The sequence below is a fragment of the Channa argus genome, chromosome 9 (assembly GCF_033026475.1).
Source record: "Channa argus isolate prfri chromosome 9, Channa argus male v1.0, whole genome shotgun sequence".
NCBI classification, from domain to species: domain Eukaryota; kingdom Metazoa; phylum Chordata; class Actinopteri; order Anabantiformes; family Channidae; genus Channa; species Channa argus.
The window spans coordinates 20,607,936-20,631,663 of NC_090205.1; the positions used below are offsets into that span (position 1 = coordinate 20,607,936).

Genomic DNA, 23,728 nt, shown 5'->3' on the forward strand with positions numbered 1-23,728 from the left:
TGCATGGAGAGACAGACATTGTAAGTAAAGTAAAAGGAGACTGAATTATCATTCAGCAGGTGGCACTGATGCTGTGTCCCCACCACTAAGTAATGAATGTGTTGGCCTTCTTGCACACACAGGGAGGGCAATAATCCCCCATCAGCCACCTTCATTGGCTCACCAGGTAAACGACCTCACACTGCTGATTGACTTGTCAGGTCAATGTGTAACAACTCTGCCAATATGATGTCTGATGAATAGGCCTGCGAACATACTATTACTTTTATATTTTCTACTATACTGAGCTACAGGGATGTGAACTACACTGAAAGGTGTTATATGACGTTTGGTGAAGGATAAGATGTGTTGTGATCGGCTGTAACCAAAGGGACACCAAGTGGAAATAAGCCCCCTTTATTCAATATCGATTTACATTTTATATAAAAATTACTTACATTTAATACATTTCTTCAAAATACAAGCAGCCAAACAACATACAAATCAAATACAAAATTATAAAATTTCTTATATTTATCTTCCTTTTCTGAAATAACAGATGTGTTTTATAATAACTCTTAATAACCCTTTTTGTAGCTGTGGTAGATCTCTTCCATGTCTACATCTTTAATCCATCTGTTGACATATGACCTAGAAAAATATGGTATTCAGTATCTGTCTTTTTAGTGTACAGTACAGGATCTAGGAATCTGATCAGAGAACATTCAAGGTGGGCTTCAATCTCTTTCAAAAAAAGATAAGATATGGTATATTACTGTAGAAACAGGGCGAATGGACACTGCAGTCTGTGGAAACAGAAAAGACAGAAATCTGTGGAATTACATACATTATGGTGAGGAAAAAATTATGATCCTATGGCCTTCACTGGAAATTCAGTCGGTAGATCTGTCAAGAAACAAGATGAAACTTCAAAGATATCAAGCTTCACTGCTCAGTTGTGAAGCTCTATGGCCTGTAAATCACATGACTTTAAAAAAAAAAAAAAAAAAAAAAACATAAAAAGGCTTTAAACAACCCATCTTAACTTTCCTAAGATGATGTGTTCAGGAAAAACTGCCTTCATTACCTCCACAAAACAACATGTGTTCATATTGCACTTAATCTAGAAACAGGTATGGGTACAAATTTTAACACTGCATTTAAACTGTGCACAAGAGTGGCTTATGGTGTTAATAAAGTTTTTGCAAATCAGCAGCTTCACTTCGGTGTCATACAATATACAGTATAGCGCTGTATATCTTATGTTTGACAAACATTAGAAAGCAAACAGTAAATGGAAAATAAAACTCTTCAGCACACTAACAAGGACATTATGCTGATGTTAAACCAGTAAAACCTAAAGAGCCTCATAGGAAATAGAAAAATCATGTTTCCTCCTCCTTATTATACATTGTACACTGTGGTATAAAAGAAGTACAAAGTGTAAAGTTAGGCTATGCGGCGGTTTCATGAATTGTCCCCTCTAGTTTCTTTGGGAGTAGCTCTCTCCTCTCGTCAATGCTGATGACTGGCTTCCGGCAGTTTTGACCGTCAATATAGATCTTTGCATACACAGGGTTGGAGTAGTTCATGGGCTGTATAGGCACAGAAGAAGATGAAAGTAAAAAATGTCAATAGTAATTATTAGTACAAATTACTTTGGAACAGTGGAAGCCTTAAAGCTGCATTAGCTGGTTTTTCCCCCATCTGGGGTTAATGGAACAAGCTAAGAATAAACAGTTGCGGGAGTTTACATTCACTCTTCATGGACACAACTGTCATAGCGAAATTGGGGTATTAAATGATTTCTTTCAACAATTTTATTTTTTGTTTTGCTGAGGCAGAATCATTGTACAGCTTACATCTTTAATCAAATAAAGATTTGGTGTGCATGTTTAAATTCATTTTGGGTTTTATGTAATCAACTCTGACCAGAACTCTGCAGAACTCTGACCAGTTTTTGACCAGTCTTCTTGGCTAAATTGGTGAAGCTTGTTAAGATTTATGGATTTTCTGGCACAAACATGACTTTTAAGCATTATTAATATATTTTTGTTAGGCTTGAGGCTATTCCTAAAAACCTGCTTTATACATTTTACAATCACTTTAAAGTCTGTTGGGAGTCATTGTCCTGTTTGAGTCCTCCTTCACTGTACAGTAAAATGCACCAGCTCCACTGGCGACAAAATAGCCTCAGAGCATGATGCTACCATCACTGTTCTAAAAGGGTGACTTTACCAAATTTCAATTTAAAATTTCGAAACTCCTATCTGTAAAATCTGTCCAGATGACATCACCTGTTCAGATCATCATGGCCATCAGGCCTTTTTCAGCTAAACGAGATATTTTGATGTAGGGAAGTCAATGGGATGTTTAATGGCTTTAGTCACTTTAAGCTTGAGGTTCTCGAGTTTAGAAACAGTGGCTTTTTTTGGACTACAGCCTTTCAGTTAATGTAAAATTCACTTGACAGGCAACAGTGACACTTTATTAAAACTCAACTGAGGGTGACTGTTTGGGTCTTCTTTTGGTTCTTTCAACCTCCTACATTATTTACATACACTTGTTTGTACATGTGGATTCTGTAGTTGTGGCTATAACTAACTAATTGTGAATTCTGTAAATCAATCGATCTATCAGCTCAGCATTGTACTGTGCCATGGTCAATCCACTGAGTGCTGTCAAACAAACCAGTTTTATGTTGGCACAGAGAAACCACCAGCTCTAATTAATCATGATCACTAACAGGATGTTAAGGCCTTGGGCTTGGCAAATTAAAAGATATTCTGGAACTTTCAGCACTGCTGAATAGGTCCAAATTCTTGGGGCTTTCTTTTATTTAAGAGTTATAATCATTCAGCCTCAGCCATGAACAAATAACCCTAATATTGCCATGGAAATTTATGTCCATGAAAACCGCTCTGTATGTAAATGTCTGACCACAACTGTAATATGACACTATTACCTTACATCATTATAGAAGGAAACAATTGTGTATGTTAATCATATGCAGCAGACATGGAATATCTATATTTTTCAGATGGAGTCATATTGTTTACACTTCATTGATCTCAGTCCTCTATTCACTTGGGAAGGTGGTATAAAGTATAGTTGGTGTATTTAAGCGTGTTTGAATGAGCAGTTGCCTGCTTTGTCTAGAAATGAAGTTGATAAGAGCTAATTATCCATATCAAGTCAGAATTTTCATGAGATTGTAACTTAAGGCAATTCTTTTTCATATATATCATACATATTTCATTTGATACATTGCTGATGAAAAAGTGTAATGTTAGTGCAGCTTTAAGTAAAGTCCACTGCAATTATAAAGTTTTGAGCAAACTGACAAAACAAAAACTGTGCACATGACTCATGCATATCAGTAGATTGTTACGCAGCAATTTTGTACAGTAACAGATGGCAACATGCAGGAATTGGCCAGGTTCAACTCAAAGCCATGCAAGCACAGTTTTGTATCAGGATTGCTCAAGAAGCCATTTGACAAATATGTGGATATAACTACTGATTTTACAAAATGATGCAGGAAACTGGGAAAGGTCACTGTTAACTCATTTTGGTTTTCTATTTCAACAAAAACTTCACTTTACTTTGAATGTAAGAAAGATATTTTCTTCTCATGCTGCATTTTTGCTCAGACATGAAATAAAGTTTATAAAAGTCACCTGTCCAGGAATGACCTCCTTGGGCACAGAATTGATGCCCAAGGTGCGAGGGTCACTGGATTTTACACACCAGCCCTGTAACACAGCAAGCACCACATTCACACAGCTATCACTACTGGTTAATTACATGTACAGTACAAATTCCCTATCTAGGTCCAGTTTTGGATAACAATAGTTTTACAAAAATAAAACTATACTAAGTTCAACAAACGCACAATTATAGCAGCCCAAGTGAGTGTTTGCGATACAGAAACAAGTTTAGATTAAAGCAAGCACATCTCTGTAGAAAGTACAGCCAGATTTGACTGACAACAACAGATGTCAAATTTGGCAGTGCAAGAAGCAATAGAAACATGCTTGAAGCTCTAGCAGGTGAGCTAGATAACAACATCAATGAGGGAGTTATTCATTTGATAGGCTGGGGGTTAGTGTTGGGTTTGAGGGCCATGTGCAGAATAAATCGACAGCAAGATGAAAAGTCCTCTCGGTTCATGACACGTGTAAACTGATGCACAGACTGCTTTGTAGAGCAAAATCTCTACAAAGCCTAATATAATTCCACTTGACATACCCAGATGCTAGTTATCACTTTATAAAAGTTACTGGAATGGAAACAAAGAACTCAACATAGACTTTTAGAAAGCTGAAAAATTGGCTGGTAAAAATGGTTGGTGCTCTTTCATGGTTTAAACACGTTTGGCAACATTTTGATGAGCTATTTGTACATGCTTTGTTTTAAACACTGTAAAGGGAAACGGCCATGGCAATACTTTGTCTTAAAAGAGATTTATTTTTGGACAGATATAAAGCCTTCCTTTGCTTTTGATGCAGTGGTTCGTTTAATATCTAGCTCAAAAAGCCAACCTTGTGAGGGTCCAGTGTGAAGTTGGGTCGCAGCAGGCTGCCTGCATCAGCATGGTTGTCGTGGTCCACTTCATACATGTTGTATGACGGGTTGCCAATCTCCACATTTAGCCCCCCGTTTGTCATGGGCTGCCTCTGGACACGTTTTCCCCTGAGGTATGTGGAGCCAGCCATAATTAACATGACACACAACGTACAAGTCAACACACTGTCTGTGCCTCACTGTTCCACATGTTGCATTACACTGCTTGGCATGCTTCAGATAGGCAGACTGAAAATATGAGTTGCAATCAGACACAGTCGCAAAATATACAGATCATGTTGAAACATGCAAACTTTTCATTTATAAAGCAAAGCTGTCAAAGCTGTGTTGAGTTGGAGTCCTCGACATTTGTTGCTGCTCCAGCAAAATAACAGGAAAATAAATATTAAATAAATATAAAATTACATGTACTTACCTTTGCCTCCGTCTGCAGATATAAACACCCGCTACCACCATCACAATCAAGATTACCAGCAGGACCAGAGGCACAATGATAGCTATGCTTCCTACAGGACAGAGGGAGGAGAGATCGTGATGTGTGGTGAATGATTGTAAGGAACTGAGATGCATTCAGATAATGATACATTGTAATCATGGCTGTTTTAGTGTGCTTCCTTTTTCCCCAAATTCTTTTTTACTGAAGATAGAATCATCATTTAAATAAACTCGGATGGGAGGGAAACAGCGGCTCCTCTCATTCAAACAAGATAAACCATCTGCGTGAAAGCTTTTCTGCTCAGATAATACAAACTGACCAGGTTGGATGGAGTTCAGTAATTCTTGAGTCAGGCTGCAAATTAGGACCATGTCCAGCCGCGGTGCATGGGTTGGAATAATTTTTAAGTTGCCTTTAAAAAGCGTATGATTATGTACGAGTATGAGTGTAATCATTTCAAATGGGCAAGTAACCATTTCCGTCAAATTTAATAGAGACCTTGTATAAATAGTATATAATGCCTATATTCTGTTTTCACATAGGAAATTACAGGACTTACAGAAATATTCTCAGTTCTTACCTCCGCTGGTATTGTCTGATCTGCTGCTTTTAGGGGCGGGTCGCTCACACTGTGTTCCTGCCCAATTGGCTGAACATCTGAAGGAGGTCAACAGAGAGCATAAATAAACCATCATTAACATATTTTTCATTGCAGGTTTGCTGCTGAGAAAAACACCTTTTGCAAAATGAAGTACAGTATGATGTGACTGTGGCTTACATATAAAAAAACATTATGAATCAGTGTTGCTATGAGGCGCTTTGATCCGAGACAAACAAAACACCACCTGGAGAGAGAGCACTATATGTATATACACATTGTGTTCATAGGCAGTTTTAACACACTTACATGTTTAATATATAGTGTAGAAAAAAAGAAAGAAAGAAAAATAAAGAATCAAAAGATGGCAATAGGACGAGTTGTCATCTCACTTGTGTTCCAATGGGACCCGATGGGCATGATGTATGACCCTTGTTAAAGGAGGTGATATCTAATTTCACACGACTGACGCAGATGGCTCTGTAAAGCATGAGTGATCTGGTTTGTGTGACTGGATGATGACAGAATGAAATTACTCTAAATTACATGCACACTAAGAATCAGTACATCAGACTATCAAAAATAAGAATGCAGCCCCATACAGAGGGGGAATGAATCACGACTTTGTAGAACGAAATGTCACAGCGACATGAATTTTAATGGGAAATTGGGGGCAACGAGGAGTTTGATCTGCGTTGGGACACGTAGACCATGAAAAAACTAATTCTCTGTGAAATGAAGAAATTCTCTTAACCTGTGTCGAAGCCATTAAAAATGAACACCAATTACTGATGAGCTGTTCAGCCTAATAGGGTTTACTGTACACATACATGGTGATTGGTCAATAACGAACATATTCAACTTGCCATCATGCACATGTTGCAAATGCAGATTGATGTCCACATTACGAAGACAGTGGCACGCTTAGTTTCCCCCAGGTTACTGTGTACTGGGTGAGGACTGCATGAGATGGGTGGATAGGTGGCAGTGAGGGGCAGCAAAGATCCTGAGTCATGTAGCAACTCATAATGTAATAAGTGTCGCGTCAACCTAAAATAAATGGAAAAATTGAGCTCTAACTAATATGGAATTTATAACACAATATCAATGATCAATAAAATATTATTACCAAGAACAAAAATTAGAGTTATTTTAATCTACTCTCTTTAACTGCTCTAAAACATCTGATATCATTGCTTTAGGCTTATTTGCGGTTTGTAGTTAGATGAGATAATTGATACCACTCATGCCTTTATAATAAAAACTAGACTATCAAAACAAAAGGTTAGCTTATATTAGGGCGAAGTTTGGAAACAGCCTGGTTCTGTCCAAGAGTAAGCAAATCATTCTACCCACACATGAAATTCCAATAACAAGGCTGTCTGTTTCCAGGCTTTATGCTTAGCTAACTGGCTTTGAACTGGTTTCATATTTACCGTGAGGGGCAAAAATTTGCATCCCCTATTTTGGAAATGGAAAAAAAAAAAGAGCAAAACTATGTTTGTTTGTTTTTTTATTAAAATAATAATTAAGGCTGGTAAAACATACAATATATCTACTACTTGGCTCAAATAGAATAACAACATTACTACTACTACTAGAAATCCAATTTCTTAACAGTTAATCAAGTCTTAGGCAATGATTTTATTTGAAGTAAACTTTATTAGATGAGTTCAATTTAGAAAATGAGAGACTTTTTTTCTCTGCAACGTGCAGCTGTTAGCTATGTTTGTGTCAGAGTGAGAAGACGCTGCGGGGCAACACAGTGTTTGACAACTTACTAATTAGAGTTAGTTAGCAGTTAGCTCTACTGTCTTTCTCAGAGCTTGGGTAGTGTAAGAACCTTTATTTCAACCTTTATGGGAAACAAACCGCTAATAGAGAAACGGACCTCCCAGCAATCACAATCGAGTGAAATATTTTTCCCCGAGCAATGCACTGTCACCACATTATCTCTCAGTTCACTATTTTCAACATTTGAATTACCTTTTTGATCAATCATCACTTATTGCATGATAAGTTGCTCCAAGGCTGCACTGGGACAGAGAGCCCGTATATTGGACTGAGGCTGAAATGAAGCCGGATGAAGTCGGAGTGGGTGTGTGAACAACGGGGGTGAGTGGGCTCTGAACACAGCTGGAGAGGTGGAGAGGGACCTACTTGCAGCGTGGTTTGTTAAGAGCTGTTAATGTGCACATCCCCTCATTCTGACAGAAGTAATCGCAGGGGTTGGCCAGCTCATCACAACGTTGGTTCTTGAACCCTGACGTGCAGCTGCAAAACATTGTGTTGGGAGTGATAAAAGGGCCCAGAGAATGTATACTGTTGATCTGTTTGCTGATGAATGGAGACTCAAACTAAACCCTTTCAGCAGCTTCACTTATAAGATGGAAGACGTCAGCGCTGTGTCTGCATCAGGCAAATTAGCACATTAATATGAAGACAAATCAACTTTACTGCTCACCGAGAGAAGGGGACGTCTGCAAAAGAAAACTCTGTTAAAGTAGATGCGCTTTTTTGAAAATAAGGTTTGGAATCAGAGGACTAATAATCAAGATTCTATTCATTACTAAGAACCAAACAAATAAGCAAAACAGTAACAAAACATTATGTTCACTTCACAATTCTAAATACCTGGGGATGGCAAAATTCTCCCAAATACAAAAATGTTAAAAAGCTTTACATAATACAACCAAGTGAGTCAGTTAACAATATGTACATGTATAATCCATAAACACACAAGTAAAAACAAAATAAATTTTTAAATAAAGAGCTGAAGTGAAATAATCCTATATTTAGACAAGGTTGGTATTGTTTTTTTAATATTCCTCATGGGTTAGCATCCTTTAACCTTAAGGACTAACTTTTTCTGGGCTAAATGACACAGCTTGAAAAAAGTGGAGTCAGTGAGCAAGTTGTGGGTTGAGGATTGCAGCACCAAATTACTGTATAAAAGAATATTGATTAATATTAACGTACATTTTCATGGTAGAAGTTTTACTCTGCGGTCATACTTTAATACTCTATGTATGAGCCAACCAGGGTTTCCTCAGTTTTTTGTTTATGTACTGTATCGTGTGAAAGTACTGTTCTTAAACTTATATGCACAATTGGTCCGTCATTGGATAAGTTGAGATGCAAATTCCGCTGGTGAGGAGGGAAGTACTTGCTGGACCGTCAGAGTGGAGTTTTTTAAAAAAATGCTCTAATGCTTTGCAGAAGCTAGTACAGCAGTAGATAATCTGAATGTGGACTTTATAATTGTTTTTTGCAGTTTGACAAGGGACCCACCCAGTAAAACTACATCAGTGTCAAATTCAAATTTGAGCATTATAAAAACATGTGGGAGACGAATTATTGGTTATTGGCTGTGCAGCAAAGTAACCCAAACAGTGTGAGTAAGAGTGAGCAAAATCCACACACGCACACGTACACACATTCAAGATTTATATGTCTGAGGACTTGCCATGTCATTCACCTTTCTTATTACAGATATTACCATGACATAAAGTAGGAACGGGGAGTTCTGTAATCAGTTTCATGCGTCGAAGACATAAACTGTGTGTTTCCAGGTAACTAACGTACTGTAAGTCCTGGTGTTTGGTTTCCACATTATTATTAATGTGTTTTTGATCTTCTATTAACATGATATTTTACCAGATAACCTTCTTGTAAGTTTATTGTTATCCTGTATTACATTGTTATTACTAAGACATTAGGTGTAAAGTTCAAAACATATATATCAGTTCATTTCAAGTAAGTTTAAAACTTGCTATAACAGAGTTGTACTTGATACTGTTGGCTAGTTATTCAAATGCATCCTCTACGCCCTTTTTTTAGTCTGGAAAGTTATTCAGGAATTCAATGACATAAAAAGTCAAAGTGATATAAACATTGTGCCACATCAAGACCATGGTTTCATCAGAATAAAAAAGAATGTTTCTTTTTGCCTTTTCTCTTTTTTGTGCACACAAAGTAAAAATACAGCTTCTCAGCTACAGCATCACAGGTGAGTAATACTTCACATAAAATGCAGTTGTGGTTTACCACAAACTGATGTTAAGTTTATTGATCTAAACGGCAATTACACAAGTTGCACTGCAACTGTGAAGTCACAGAGTTTCTCCGCTGTAGAGAAAATCAAGTTATTCAATATTTGAAATGCTTTACAGGAAGAATATTTTAATAATTCTCAGTGAATGACAGGGATGGGCTTGGATGTTTACCATAGGTGTTTTTTTACAGCATTGCTGCAATATTTTGAAAACCTCTTCAACCTTTTTTCAGGTGTTGAATGTGAATATTATCATCACAATTGGAACTGCTCTGCCCCGTGAGGCTTTCACTTTGGGAAGTCTTGATGAAATATACATTTACTCAGAGTATTAAGGTCAAACATTAGGCTTTCTTGACACAGACATATCCATCATCTCACATCATCTCGCCTCTTTGCTGAAAATAATAAACCACATTATCAGGATCTGTTAACCCATCCTCATAAGATGAGATCATTTGCATAGAAATTGATTCCATCCCCTGGAATTTGTGAGTGAGGACCGCCAATTTCCATTTAACTAGAGTGGACAATGGGCAGTTAAAAAATACAGAGTTGGCTTTTGAAATGAATTTCCAATTTCCTCTTTGGAGAGGTTTTAACATAGCAATGCATGTAATTATAACTGAGGTGGTATTAATCTATGAGCAGCCCTTTGACTAGTCTTTCACAATGATTTTCTTATGTCTAACCGGTCAAGCTTTTATCTGCTACAAGTTTTCGCCATTGCGTTCATGGCATGTTCAACCAACTGGCATACATACATACAGCTCAGCTTCTATTTTAGGGACCAAACTTCTAAAACCTTTTACTGAAGAGAGTCAGAGAGTTCTGACATCAGCTCTTAACTGCAAGGAGGAACAGTTAGGAACGGCAAGCTTTGAAGGGGTTCTAAAACATTTTTTATCTGCCTAAAAACCTTGAGCCACAGTGAGGTGTCATGCAGCATCAGATAGTGTGCTGGCACTCAGCCCCCTGCTGTAGACTCCACATAGTGACATCAAACCTTTCCTCAACTTAGCAATTTCTTTCCAGGGGACATCTATCTTGTACTGTTCTCGATGCAGGGAAGTGGTATCCCGTGATGGTTTTTGGTTCTGCTTCTAAGGCCAGGCATTCTGGGGCACGGAGCCAGCATTTTGAATGGTAACAGTAAGAGTGTAAATAATAGCGGAGAACATTGTTCCCCCCCCCCATTTTCCTTTACCCATTAAGCAGTGACTTACTGACAGAAAGGCAGGCTGGTGTCGGGGTCCAGGTGACAGGTGCCTCCATTGTAGCAATATCCGTCACACAGTTGACAGCTTGGTGCTATTCTGCCATTTGTGCAACTGGAGGAAAGAAGAAATAATGGATGCTGGTGACAAGCGAAAAGCTACACTTTTACATGAAGCAAAAATGACTTAGTGGTGGTTTTGTCAAACATACGGATAATTCAGGAAGGAGCGTTCGCTTGTCTTCTAATTCACCGACATTACCAAGAATTAAATTGCTGGAGGGACGTGTGGCCCAATATGCTTTACAGCTTTAATCAAATCAATTCATGCAGCCAGCAGATACAGCACCTGAGACCTAAGAATATACAGCCGATGCTCCTCCATCAATGAAGACGACTTAAAGGCCTTAGCACTATGGCAAAGGGATGAGGGACAAGAATAGCAAGGAGATACCACACACTCACTTGCAAACCACATCTCCGGTCTCCTCGTTAATGAGGCAGGGAGCTCCATGGCATCGAAGACACTTGTCCACCTCGCACTTGTTTCCCTCAAACCTGGCAGGACACACACACTCCACATAGCCACTACTGGATAACGTGCAGGCCTTGGAGTTCACACAGTAGTGATGACAAATGTCTGTTCCATAGTCAGAGAGATAAAGAGAGAGGGGGTAATGTGTAATGAGGAAGCAGGGACATAGTTTAAGCTGGTTTGATTGGAACTGTACATGGCTTTAATGAGACTTAATTATCCACATCAAATGACATCTTAGCCACAGATGAAAACATATCACCCCTTAGGCAAGCAACAGTAGGAAAATACTAATGATGTGCAGTTGAAATAGTTTCCTCACAACCCATTATGTCAAAGCAATACAAAAGGAAATACATTATCACTTCAGCACAGAGCTACCCAAAGGTTGTTTGATGCTTGATGGTACTATTATTATTCAGTTTATCTGCAAATAGAGGTAAATTTTGTGTTTGTGGAAACAAGAAACTATTGTTTTTGTTCCATGCTGTGTGTGTGTGTGTGTGCTTGTGTGTGTGTGTGTGACACATTTTAAATGCTTGGCTCTATAGATTTCCTGCAGCATAACTAAATTCAAATCAATTCTTCTTCTTTTGCCATCCCTCTTGTGATTGCTTTTGCGGTAAAAAGCTTAAAAAGATAATGTCAATCAAATAAAGGCCAAATTCAGGATAATAATCACTCGCTGTGTTTGCCGCCACTAATAATGGGTGTGGGACTCACGGTAAAGACAGCGGTCTCCAGTATATTCTGCTATACAGCGACACACCGGCTGGTTCCCCTGAGTGATGTCACATGTTCCTCCATTTAGACAGTAGTTGTCGCAAATCCTCCTCTCACAGAAAGGCCCTGAGAAGCCAACAGGACAGCGGCATGTAGGCTTACCTGGATCCAAAAAGAACAAGACAGATTAGGAGAGGATGAAAAGACAAAAAACAAGAATTTACCTTAAAATACTGTACATCTTTCATGTGTTGTCTTTGTAGCCAAACCTTGATTTACACCTGACTCCTCTGAGCCACAGATTACGGGTTTTTGTACAAAACCACATCACTGTTGCCCTTTGGTGACATGTTGAGTTCATTAAAGTGAACATGAGCTCTTTAGTTTATTTTCAGTCTATTTCTTTTAAACTGTCTTGATGCTGAAAGTACTCTCTAGTGCTCATGGCCGAAAATAGCTTCCAACAAATTCTGAGTCAAGTAATATTTGCTAAAAGCTACGCGGCCCATCTGTTTTGTGGAAGTACTAACCCTTTCTTAGGAATCAAATTACACTCTTGGTAACCCTTTTTTAAAAGGGCCATCATCTGTCAATCATACTATGGAAATTATACTCCCACAGTCATTCGGTGAGAGAAAAGCCAACTGCAGATTGGCACCTGTGGAAAGTACCTATGATGTCCTTTTTCTCAGTCCTGCAAGTTCACCTAGGGGACCCTAGATTATTCTCAAGCAGACACAAAATGTATTTATTTTCTCGAGTGTGTTCGGTGGCTGCCCACAGTTTCTAAATCAGACACGTCTGGAACATCTCTAACAGGGAAATGTTCAGAAAGCATCCTAATCCAAAATGTCCCAATGACCTCAACTTGCTTCTACATGTGAAGTGGTTTCACCTGCTTTATTTCGTCTCTACTTTATGTGGTCCATACTTGAAGAAAAGAAGCCCCTTTATTAGCTGGGCAACCTCCCTATAAATAATCTCCTGACTGAGAATCAATTACACACACAAGCAAATACACAGACCTGGCTGCAAGTTCTGCAATGCAGTTGTCTAAAACCACACAACCATTCTAATAAACATATTAATGGCCGTGTATGATATATGTGTACTTTGCAAATGTTTGATGATCCTGATGATGCCATTAGGCAAAACTGTTTTTATCTAATCAGGGTTTTAGTAACTTTGACATTTTGCACAGCAATCTTGCCCTGGAATCCCACAAGCAGTTTTCCTTGGTTGGGGTCCCCTGGTAATGTAAAATATTTAATGTTACACCTTTAATGTTTCATAGTGTTTGTGCCAATAGGTGAATCACTGTGTAAACAAAGGGTCCATATTCAGCACAAAGATCAGATACAAACTTTAATAGAAGCCAAAATCTTTATTTCACAGGGACACATTAAGGTTTATGCTGTACCCCACTGTACTGTTTGAGTCACTGAGTGTGGTTTTTGTTAGTAGTAGAAACATATTATCAGCAGGTTGACATGTTTCAATCCAATGAGCTCTTCTGATTTCACAAAAAAATACACTCTGCATTATAACATCCCAACTGTTTTTTAACAGGCAGGTAGGACCATCAAGATTGATTTAAAGGGTGTTGAGAGATTGTAACAATTGTTGTTGCCCAGGCACGACTGCTTGTATAGTAGATAACCAAGTTGCCATGGATACAGGCACTTCACACCACAACTCTGTGGCTGGGATAACCTGGATTGAATTGTCCAAGAGAAAATCATTATCCATATATTCACTTAGCAATACAATATGTCAATGTCTGCTATGGTTTTAGACTTTTTCTAAACAGGAAGCTCAGGGGCATTATGTGCGGTTCTTGTTTTTATTTCAATAGAACTCCACTGACCAGATACATCATTTAATGGTTGGAGTGAGTGTCAGTTTAGGAAAAAGATCAATACCTATGTGGACTTAATTGAAAGAAACCTTTTAATGTAGATATTACTTTTTACAAGCTAATGTTACTTGTTGATGCATCGTGGCACATGTCAGCTCATCGCAGTGTGGCATTTAGTAACATCTCAAACAGCTGCCCTATTATCCATTGCACCTTGCCTTTCAGCTGTTTCTCACTTTGGGAAGGATTAAACTACGTACATAATTAATAGTGAGCACTTAGTTTTACCCCTTCACTTGAGCCAGTTCATCACTGATTTCATAACACTGTGTTAAAATAATATGCAGCCTAATGCCTTCTATTTAAAACACAGTGGCATGTGACTCACATTAAAGTGTCCTTGGCCAAGACATTGGAGCCTAAGCTATCTGAAACAGCGGTTAATCCTAAAGTTTCCCCATGGAATCAAAGTAGCTAAAAAACAAAGTGTAAATAATGAGTGAGCGGTTGTGTCTGCAACTTCAAGAGCCATGTTTCACTAATAGAAATCTTTAAATATTGTACAAAGTACAGTTATGCCTCATTACCTAGACCCAATTCTTTTTAACCGTAATTAAGTATTAATATCTAGTTAAAATACTTTTAAAGGGGAACCTAAAGTAAAAGTACATGCATTTTTCCTCAAAGAAAGCAGCTACCATCTCAGACAGATCTGGGTGTCTGAGCAGAGACCTTAACGCAATTAACTTATTGAAATGAGCCTGGAAATAATGGGTGGAACCAGGAAATGGCAAGTAGATAATTATATATAAGAAAAAAAAATCACATTGGATCATCCTCCAATATCTTCTATTATATAAAAACATTCTGCAGAAATTAGTAAGGTAGAAATATTTCACAGACAGTAAAAACACTAGCTATGAGGTTACGTACTGTAAGTAAGGTAAGATGTTGTTTCATGTTACTCACTTGCTGAGCTTAGTCAGGAAGTGATTTACATGTCAAACTGGAAAGCAATAGCCACAGATATAATTTAGTTAGTAAAGGACCAACACATCCACAAGGAAACATCAAACTGGGAGGGGCAATTGAGGGGATGGATTAATTCTCATCAATTACAAATATGAACAATGTAAACGCTAACAAGGTTATTAACCATTGTTGGTGCCAAGTTGTTACCAAGATGGTAACACTCAAAAGCAAATACGCATTGTGGAAAAACAGATATTTGTAAAACTGGACTATCATATGACTTGACCATAGCTTGTCATAGCAATCTGATCTGAATTCTACATAAACCTTGTGCTTAGACAAACATGGCCCTTTTTTTCAACTGTTGTCACCAGCAAAATGTCACTAAGGGCTTTTTTATCTTGTGAACTATACATTCATTTGCGTTTAGTTTAATGTTTTTATGCTTTTTATAATTTCAGTATAAAGCATAAAGTTCATAAAATTGCAGGAAAACGAGAATAGCTGTGACTGTGGTTCAAATGTGTGAGTTCTGCTGCCAAGTGTTCCATTAAACTGCCTGTAAACCAGTCAAAGCCATGAGAGCAGGAACTCAATGACACCTTGTGGTTTTATAGATATAACTGGGAAAGTTCCAGCCTCAAATTGATTGCGAGGTTGCCTTCACACCCTTTTCATTTTGAGGAAGCTCACTCGATTATAATATTTCCATCACTCATCTTCGGTCACTCATTTAGACTGATTTTCAAAGACAACACTTCATTTTCCTACCAGCTGCTCATCATAAATAAGAATACAATAAAGCATATTCGAATGGTAAATCAAGCACAATATCAGAACGAGCTCTGCCTAAAACCTGACAGCAGTGATCCCACAGCATGTAACAGGATTCGTATGCTATCTTGATAGACAGACTGCATTTCTATTAATGAGCAGAAGCGATGATCCTGGCTTCTTTTTATGTCATGTAGAGCTGTTTTAAAAATCTAAACAGAACTTGAAAAAACAAGATGAAAACACAGATTTTCAAAAAGTATCAGTTTACTTCCTGTTGGGCAGACATGTTCCCCAAAGGCCAGAGGAGAAATAAACTATTTATTTTATGCTTTAAAAAGACCAATAGACAGTGAAAGATAGCTATTTGCAGAAATGAACATCAAAAATCAAAAGCCCACTTTTTTTTTTTTTTATCTCGCCTACCGTTGATGTAACTGCTACTCACAAACTAATTGTGAGTAGCAATTGTAAACAATGTGTCATTCGAAGAATATAGTGTTAATGATTTCAAACCACCGGAATATTGTTCTGCCTTTATAAAACTTTTATTTAGGAAAACAATGCACATTTTTAGAATCATAATATTGTTTTGGTGAACCCTTTGTGTAATAAATGTAAAGTAAGTAATTGCAATGATGGGACATTGACATACAACACCGGGAATCGAGGAGAACATTTTAAAAGGGCTGTACATCCTGATTCAACTCCACTGTTGACATCTTCACATTTTAATCTACATTCACTAAGTTGTGGGGTAAGGTTGCTCCAGGAACCATAAAAGCATGAAAGAAGACCTTGACTTGAAAGCAGGTTGATATTTGATGCTTGTGCGACAGCAGCATCAATGACAAAACTGCTCAACTGGCAGATCTAAAGCGGCAAATTTGAGCTGAAGTGAAGAGGGAGCAGAGCTTTAAAGGAAGACAAATGTGGATGGATTTCATTGGGTCAGTGTGCAGGAGGAAATAGACAGGAATTGAAAATGTCTGTTTTTGGCAGTCACAGCAAGTTTGGTGTTCCCAGATCTGAATATAAAGGATTCTGCAGCAGTTTTACCATTTATACATACACGAATGCCTGGATTGTGATGACAGTATTACAAACCACTTAAAAATCATTGTCCTATTGTCTGCGGGTTGTAACAGGAAAAAAAAGGAAAATAATGAAATATATTCCAATTCCTGCAGCTTTGCAAAGACTGCTGGGAGGAATCATGCTTAAGATTGACAGTCCATTCCAAAGCAAACTTACCCAAAGATGAGCCCATGCAGGTGCCTCCATTGAGGCAGTAGTCTGTACAGTGGTTGACCTCACAGCGTTCCCCAGAAAAGTCAGGCCAGCAGTAGCACCTCCAGTCTCCTTTCTCATTGGCTAAGCAGCGACCTCCATTCTCACACGGGGGACGACATAGGTCACCTTTCCAACAGCAAAGTCCATATCAGTTACTGTACTGTAGTGTGTAGCAGTCAGTGGCATCAAACTGTGTAATACTACTGATATCAGCCACAGAGTTGGCCACCTGAACTTTCAAGAATGAAAACATGAACAAGCTGCATTTATTGAACATCAGTATTGGCAAAATCTTGACAATGTTGTGTGTTTCATAAGTGATATTATGGTTCCAGCTTTGAAAAGCTCAGACTGAATGTGCTAATGTTACGTTTTCAGTGCTGTTCAGAGAGTGTAGTGTCAACATTGTCTCTAATCAAATTACTCATTAAATCACTACAGCAACAGCTAAATGTGACAAACATGCATGAGTAGATCTACCTGAGATGTTGACATCATTACAGGTGCCATTGAGGAGTACCTTTCCCTCTGGACAGGTACATCTGGCACCCGTTGGGTTGAGCAGACACATGAAATCACAGGACATTCTCATGCATGGATTTGATGCTGTGGAAAAAAAGAAAGAAAGAGCCAAGCAGTTACTCTAAATCAAAGACGTGCTTGTTAAAGAAAAGTGTATTTGTCGTTGTCAGAATAAAGCCACAGTATTTGTTTCAAGTGTTTTAATTTCTGGTTTGAAGGGTGTCATTTCCTTGAAGCCCAGAGAGAAACAAGGCTAAAGCATATGCAGAACTTCACACATGAGTCATCTCCAGATTGAATAATCAGCCATCATAAAGTGTGTTAGGAATGTTTCATTGTCTAATTGATTAGCAGCACTTCTTGAAGGGCTCTTCTCACTGCTGCCAACAGTGAGAGGCCATAATAATGTAAAGGTCTCATGAAAAGCTAGTTAGAATTTCTGAGAATTAAACACACTTGCACAAACATATTTCAGTACACATTGTTTAAACTATAAAAGACTTAAATTAATTATTAATAATTATGTCAATCCACTACAAACTGTATATCTGACAAGTCATTAACGAGTGCTGGTGCGTACAAGATATACTGAATGTAATCAGTGCTCAGAATTCTTACACATCACGTGAAGATTAAACGCCAGGAGCAAAAAATGTAAATGGTTATTAGGTTTTTGCTGAAGATATCAAACCATCATATCATAGTGTTTTGCAAGCTGTGAGCATCTTCTGCCCACAGAGTGCACACTCCACACGGCTGCCTTAATGAGTCTCTGAGGAATAGAACAGCTGCCCTTAAAGTGAAAAACTGACCAAGTCTGAGCTGTCTGTTTCTCTACACCCATTAACAGCAGAGATGTAACAAATAACTGAAGGTGGTGTACTGCATGGGGAAACTGGGAGGAGAGACATGACTGTATTGATTGACTGTCTAAAGAAACAGATGGGTGTTTTTATGTCACACACCTGAAGCAATAGCACGTCTCAAAAACTGCTTCCGTAATGGTGCAGGTGCTGTTTGTTTAGAAATTATTTAACCAATAGTAACTATTGGTGTAGATATGATGCATTTTATATTCACTGTTAGTATCTTTGCTTTGATATCGTTCTTTGACAGTAAATTCACACAGGAAGATGTGCTTTACCCATCATACTCTTAATTATCTTAACAATATCATATGTGTAGCCAGTGCCAGATAACACTGAGTGAGAGGGGGCACAGTCTATCACATGGCTGACACTTTGAGACATGAAACAATTTTCACCCACTTTCATACCTGTCGCCAATTAACACACTGTAACTAAATGTCTTTAGACTGCAGGGTGAAACTGTTTTGTTACAGGCCCAAGCCAAGTTTGTAACATACAGCACACGTTGCCTTTCATGTCTGTTTTTTTTTTATTTTCTGATAAATACTGTTTGCACATCCCAAAGTGTGTAAACTATCCAAAGGCAGAAGAAAACCAACTGAAAATGACACTATCGCCATACGTACCACACTGGAAAAAAAAAAAAATATATATGTATTTATATATAGTGTCATTTAATACAGTAAGAAAACAGTTATTAATAAAACTTACCATCTTGTTGTTTGTATCGGTGGGAGATCAAAATATTTGTGGGCTTCTCCACCCCTAAATTGAAATATTCCACAGACTGTTTGCCATACTTGTGAATCTTGAAGACCTCATGTTTTAATCCAGTTCCATAAATGTAGTCTTCAAAAATGTCAATTCTGTACGGTTGCGAGATTCCTGTACAATTACAAGAGAAAAGAAACCGATAATGTCAAGTAACCCTTTCTGCACACTTACAGCCTTGGGATAGTGAAAATTTGCCTCCTGTGACACGTGGATGGAAGAAGAACATGTGTGGGCAGACTCTGCCATAGGCTTAGACTGCTGGGGGACCCACCCCCCAATGCACTGAGCTCCTTTCCTCCTCTTGACCATCTCTCCTCTCCTCTCACCCCGCAATTCTCACCACTGTATGTCATTAACTCTGTGTGTTCTCTCCCGTAGTTGTCTTTGTCCTCCTCTGTCCCCCTCTCTCTGTCCCTTTCTGCAGGTGTCCCCCGGCTTTGAAGCTGTGTGTCTTCCAGCGTGCAGCTACTGGTCCTACCAATCTGCCCGATGTTTTGTTATTGCTTTTTGTTGCTCTGTTCTTTTCTCTCTCCCCTTTCCACTCACCCCAACCGGTCGAGGCAGATGGCCGTCCACCCTGAGCCTGGTTCTGCTGGAGGTTTCTTCCGTTAAAGGGAGTTTTTCCTCTCCACTGTTGCCTATGGCTTGCTCCAGGGGGAATTGTTGGGTTCTCTTTATATATCTTTATAATCTTGACTTTATTCTGTAAAGTGCCCTGAGATGACTTTGTTGTGAATTGGCGCTATATAAATTAAGTTGAATTGAATTGAAGTTGAATTGAACTCTTCGGAGACACACCAGCAGTGTTATTTGATACAGTTAAAACTCAGAGAAATCAAAGTTCAGTGTTATTACTATGTGTTTAAAAGAAGAAGCTGTGCTTTTTTGTTAGTGGGCCTCACCGTGTCTGTCACTGATTGTCACCAGAGGGTCCGAGCCATCCAATCTCATGCTCCCTATCTGTGAGAGCTCAGGATCAGCCCAGTATAAACGCTGGTTAAAATAATCAATGGCCAGCCCTGTGGGAAGATGAAGGGAGGAGATTTAGTTATCTGATAAATTACAGAGGGATCAGCATAGAATCCCTCGGTGCAGAAAACCATAAGGTCAGGACAGGTGCATGTGGCAGATCACCAGGATGTGGAGGTGGTTCTTTTGTTTCTCTCCCCTTTACGACTGGTGACATCCAATGTGCTCATGTCAAAACAGCATCTTTGATTGTAGACTTTATGGTTGCCTACACTACGTTTCAAAGCGTTGACTCACTTTTACCTTATCCCAAAAGTCTGACTGGATAATTGAGCACCTGGCTGCAGGATTTAAGTAGGTTTGTGTTTTTGTGCCGATGATGAATTCCTCTATCTGGGACTAAGACAGAGCATGGGTCCTTTGAATTAAAGGAGGCCAAACCCACTCTTCAAAACTAGATCAGCATTAAGTGTCTCCCTACAGACATTTCACGTGGCTGTGAAGTCTTCCTTACTTATTGTATACATTTCCACTGTTTTCTATATTTTTCCTACCACTTTAATACATAACTTGCCAATATACCATGTAGTATTTGTCCATTTCACAAAAATACATGTATATTTAACATAGCTGCAAAATAGTGCATATGGGTCTTAACCTAAAAACCTGATGAGATTGTTACATTTATTGCATTGTCCTTTGAATCTCTTAACATAATATAATGCATGTCTCATGTAGATGTTGTACTGACTAACTATGCAGTTAGCCTCTTCACTTTTTGTTTTTTTAACTTGAACTACAGACATTTGCATATAACACATCAAATGTGTCACTCAAGCTACAACGGTTTCATAGCATTTTCTTTGCTTGTTAACATTGACATCTGTCCTAATTTCTATGGTATGGAAACACACAGCCTTGTCTTTTTATTTATTTATTTTTTTGCTTGTGTACAAATGATTGATTTTAGTATTTAACGCCATTGATGTCAGTGCCGGTTCAGTAACATTTAATGAGACAGCACTGTAAAAGCACTGTGTAGTTGTGACATTGTCAATCTGTTTCTTCTTTTTTTGTATGTACAGTATATTTAAGACAGAATTGCATTCCTCACACTTCCATCTTCAATGTGTCGAGAACGTTTAGCTTATTAATAAATTTGATTTTCACTTAACCTTTAGAAAACACAGTAGAAACAATGTAACGTCTGACAGACGAGCGTCTTATTTAAAGGCTTTCAAATTACAGCAGATTAAAGTTTGAAAAAAACCTTGAGACCTAAATGAGTGCCAAACCTGCATATGCAACAGCAGGTGCCAAAGAATTAAGATCCCCTCGGGAGTTTTCACAACAAGTAGCACTGAGATGGAATGCTTGTTGAGCTTGAACATGCAAGTAACACATATGTTGCATTGTGCAAGTGAAGGCAGATGTGCACGTAACAATTAACCTTTAAAAAATATATCTATTGCAAATTGATACATGAAAGGAAATGCATTCAACATCAGGTATACACACAAAGTAATGAGAAATAATGACTGTAAATATGCTAATATGCTAAAATGTTTATAGTAAGGTACCAACGTTACAACAGAATGAAAACGTAGCAATGTAAACAGTTAGTGGACTTGTACAAACCAGTGGGACGTCTGAGACTTTTTTCCAAGATTACTCTGCGCAAGGAGCCATCCATAGCTGATTCCTCTATATGAGAGTGATCACCGATTACACTCCAGTACATCATCCTGCAGCAGACAAAGACATTGCTGTTCATCCCTGAGACCACCATGGTGTTAAGTAGAAACAAAAAATGTACACTGCTCAAACTAAAAATGTGTCTTATATAGTTTAATATATGATGTATGTGTATACTACACATTTAACCTCATAATAGTGGCTTTGGTGACCCCTGTCTTTGGCAGCGAGGTTTTATCAAACAGCTGCGTGTAAGGGCAACTCCCATACTAAAGTACACTCTGCTCAAAACATGGGGCCTCATTCACCACACTGTTGTAAGTGTTGTTGAGCAAAGTTCTTTTTTTTTTTAAATTCATTTAAACAGTTTTCGCAAAGAAAAATAGTTTCACTATTGTTTACTGATTTGGAATTTGTTTTAAGGTCTCACCAAACTCACACTTGATCACATATGAGTTGTGTCACGTTTATGCAAAATAATTGTTGAATGCATTTTTATTTTTGCAGTTATTTATTATAGCTATAATGAGAATGAGTTTATAAATACTATATTTTAAAATAATTCCCTTATATTGCGATAGCATTAGGGTATTGGTAAAATTAACAAAACATGAACACTTCACCCTCAGCCAGCACATAAGAAGAAGAATTGTCATCTGATCTTAACTTTAACTTTAAGAAAAAAATATTTTACTGAACATCTGTAAAGCTGTGCAGATATATATCATATATGATATACGGTATAGCATATTACATGTCTTTGGAAGGCACCTTTGATGGAGTTACCTAAACTGATATAATTGGTAATATAAGTGGAGAAGTTGCTTTCCCTGTAACTGTATAATCAACAACATGCTTAAACGTTCAATAACTGTTCAGTAATGGGTATATTTTTTCAAGTTACACTCGGTTTAACAATAGACAAAAAGTGGCAAAAGGCAAAAGTCAATATCTTCATCACTGATTTGGTTTCTCACAGCAATCTTGATGACTAATGGTGCACTGCTTCATTTTTCAGTGTTTTGCTACTATTTGACTGATATTGTGAGGTCCTACAAGCATGTTTCACAATTCAGGCTCCCTAACTGTTCATTGATGGTCAATAGAGGACTGTTCATGTCCTGCCCACTATTCTCTATATTTGTGGAAAACAACACAATATGGTATGAGAACTTTTCTAAGAACCAAATTCCTGTTCATGGGAGAAGAATTGTGAGTTTGAAGAAGAATAAGCACAACTTACCCTCTGGCTGGGTTGACAGCAATGGCATATGGCTCTCCCGCTATATCAGTGATCAAGCGAGTGCAATTTGGTCCCTTAAGTTGGCCCACATTTATGGAATATCGTAATTTAGTCCAGTGGGCTGTGTAATAGCTGAACCAGTGCATCCGAGAGTGATCAGTCCAATAAATGTTGCCTGTAATCCAGTCAGCAGATATATCTCTGGGGCGACGAAAGTCTGAACACTGCAACCCATAATAGCCACAAAGTCAGACATTCTATTCCATTTTAAGTTGTGTATTAAAGAAAGTTGCGTGTTTCTATTGTTTCAAACCACATTTTTTCAACTAAATGTGCAACACAGCTGTTCGTGTGTTCATGGGAAAAGCCACAGGTTTGCTATACTTACAATGTTTTTGACATTTGGCTTAGTTTGACTTCTTTCTAAAGAGTCTTTGTAAAATATTCCCCCAGGGTTAAACTGGGTAGCCCAGATAAACTTTTGGTGGTGAAACAGAGTATCCATTCCAATAATGCGGGCGTTGTCTTCAATGTGAGTGAGCAGTTTGTGTCCATGGCTCTGGTTAAATGGATACACAAAACTTCGGATTTCAGTATCATTAGCTATGTAGAGGATTCGATCTTCTGGTCC

At 38.2% G+C, this 23,728-nt stretch overlaps 1 protein-coding gene across 10 annotated transcripts in view; it reads right to left on the reverse strand.

Moving 5' to 3' along the window:
- Positions 1-380: 380 nt before the first annotated feature.
- Positions 381-23,728, reverse strand: part of lrp1bb (low density lipoprotein receptor-related protein 1Bb) — a 241,578-nt gene continuing 218,230 nt past the window's right edge. For 6 of the 10 annotated variants that reach the window (XM_067516507.1, XM_067516512.1, XM_067516508.1 and 3 more), the window contains 16 exons: positions 23,486-23,727; positions 23,098-23,321; positions 21,798-21,904; positions 20,093-20,209; positions 19,128-19,301; positions 17,506-17,631; positions 16,987-17,151; positions 12,129-12,290; positions 11,336-11,510; positions 10,881-10,985; positions 7,761-7,874; positions 5,583-5,659; positions 4,982-5,072; positions 4,524-4,674; positions 3,660-3,734; positions 381-1,574 (listed from right to left, as the gene is read on the reverse strand). In XM_067516507.1, the coding sequence (XP_067372608.1) occupies positions 1,434-1,574; positions 3,660-3,734; positions 4,524-4,674; positions 4,982-5,072; positions 5,583-5,659; positions 7,761-7,874; positions 10,881-10,985; positions 11,336-11,510; positions 12,129-12,290; positions 16,987-17,151; positions 17,506-17,631; positions 19,128-19,301; positions 20,093-20,209; positions 21,798-21,904; positions 23,098-23,321; positions 23,486-23,727 (2,246 nt within the window). In that variant the 3' untranslated portion in view covers positions 381-1,433. The remainder of the gene's footprint in view (positions 1,575-3,659; positions 3,735-4,523; positions 4,675-4,981; positions 5,073-5,582; positions 5,660-7,760; positions 7,875-10,880; positions 10,986-11,335; positions 11,511-12,128; positions 12,291-16,986; positions 17,152-17,505; positions 17,632-19,127; positions 19,302-20,092; positions 20,210-21,797; positions 21,905-23,097; positions 23,322-23,485; position 23,728) is intronic. The other 4 variants (XM_067516516.1, XM_067516510.1, XM_067516509.1 and 1 more) reach the window with 3 other exon arrangements.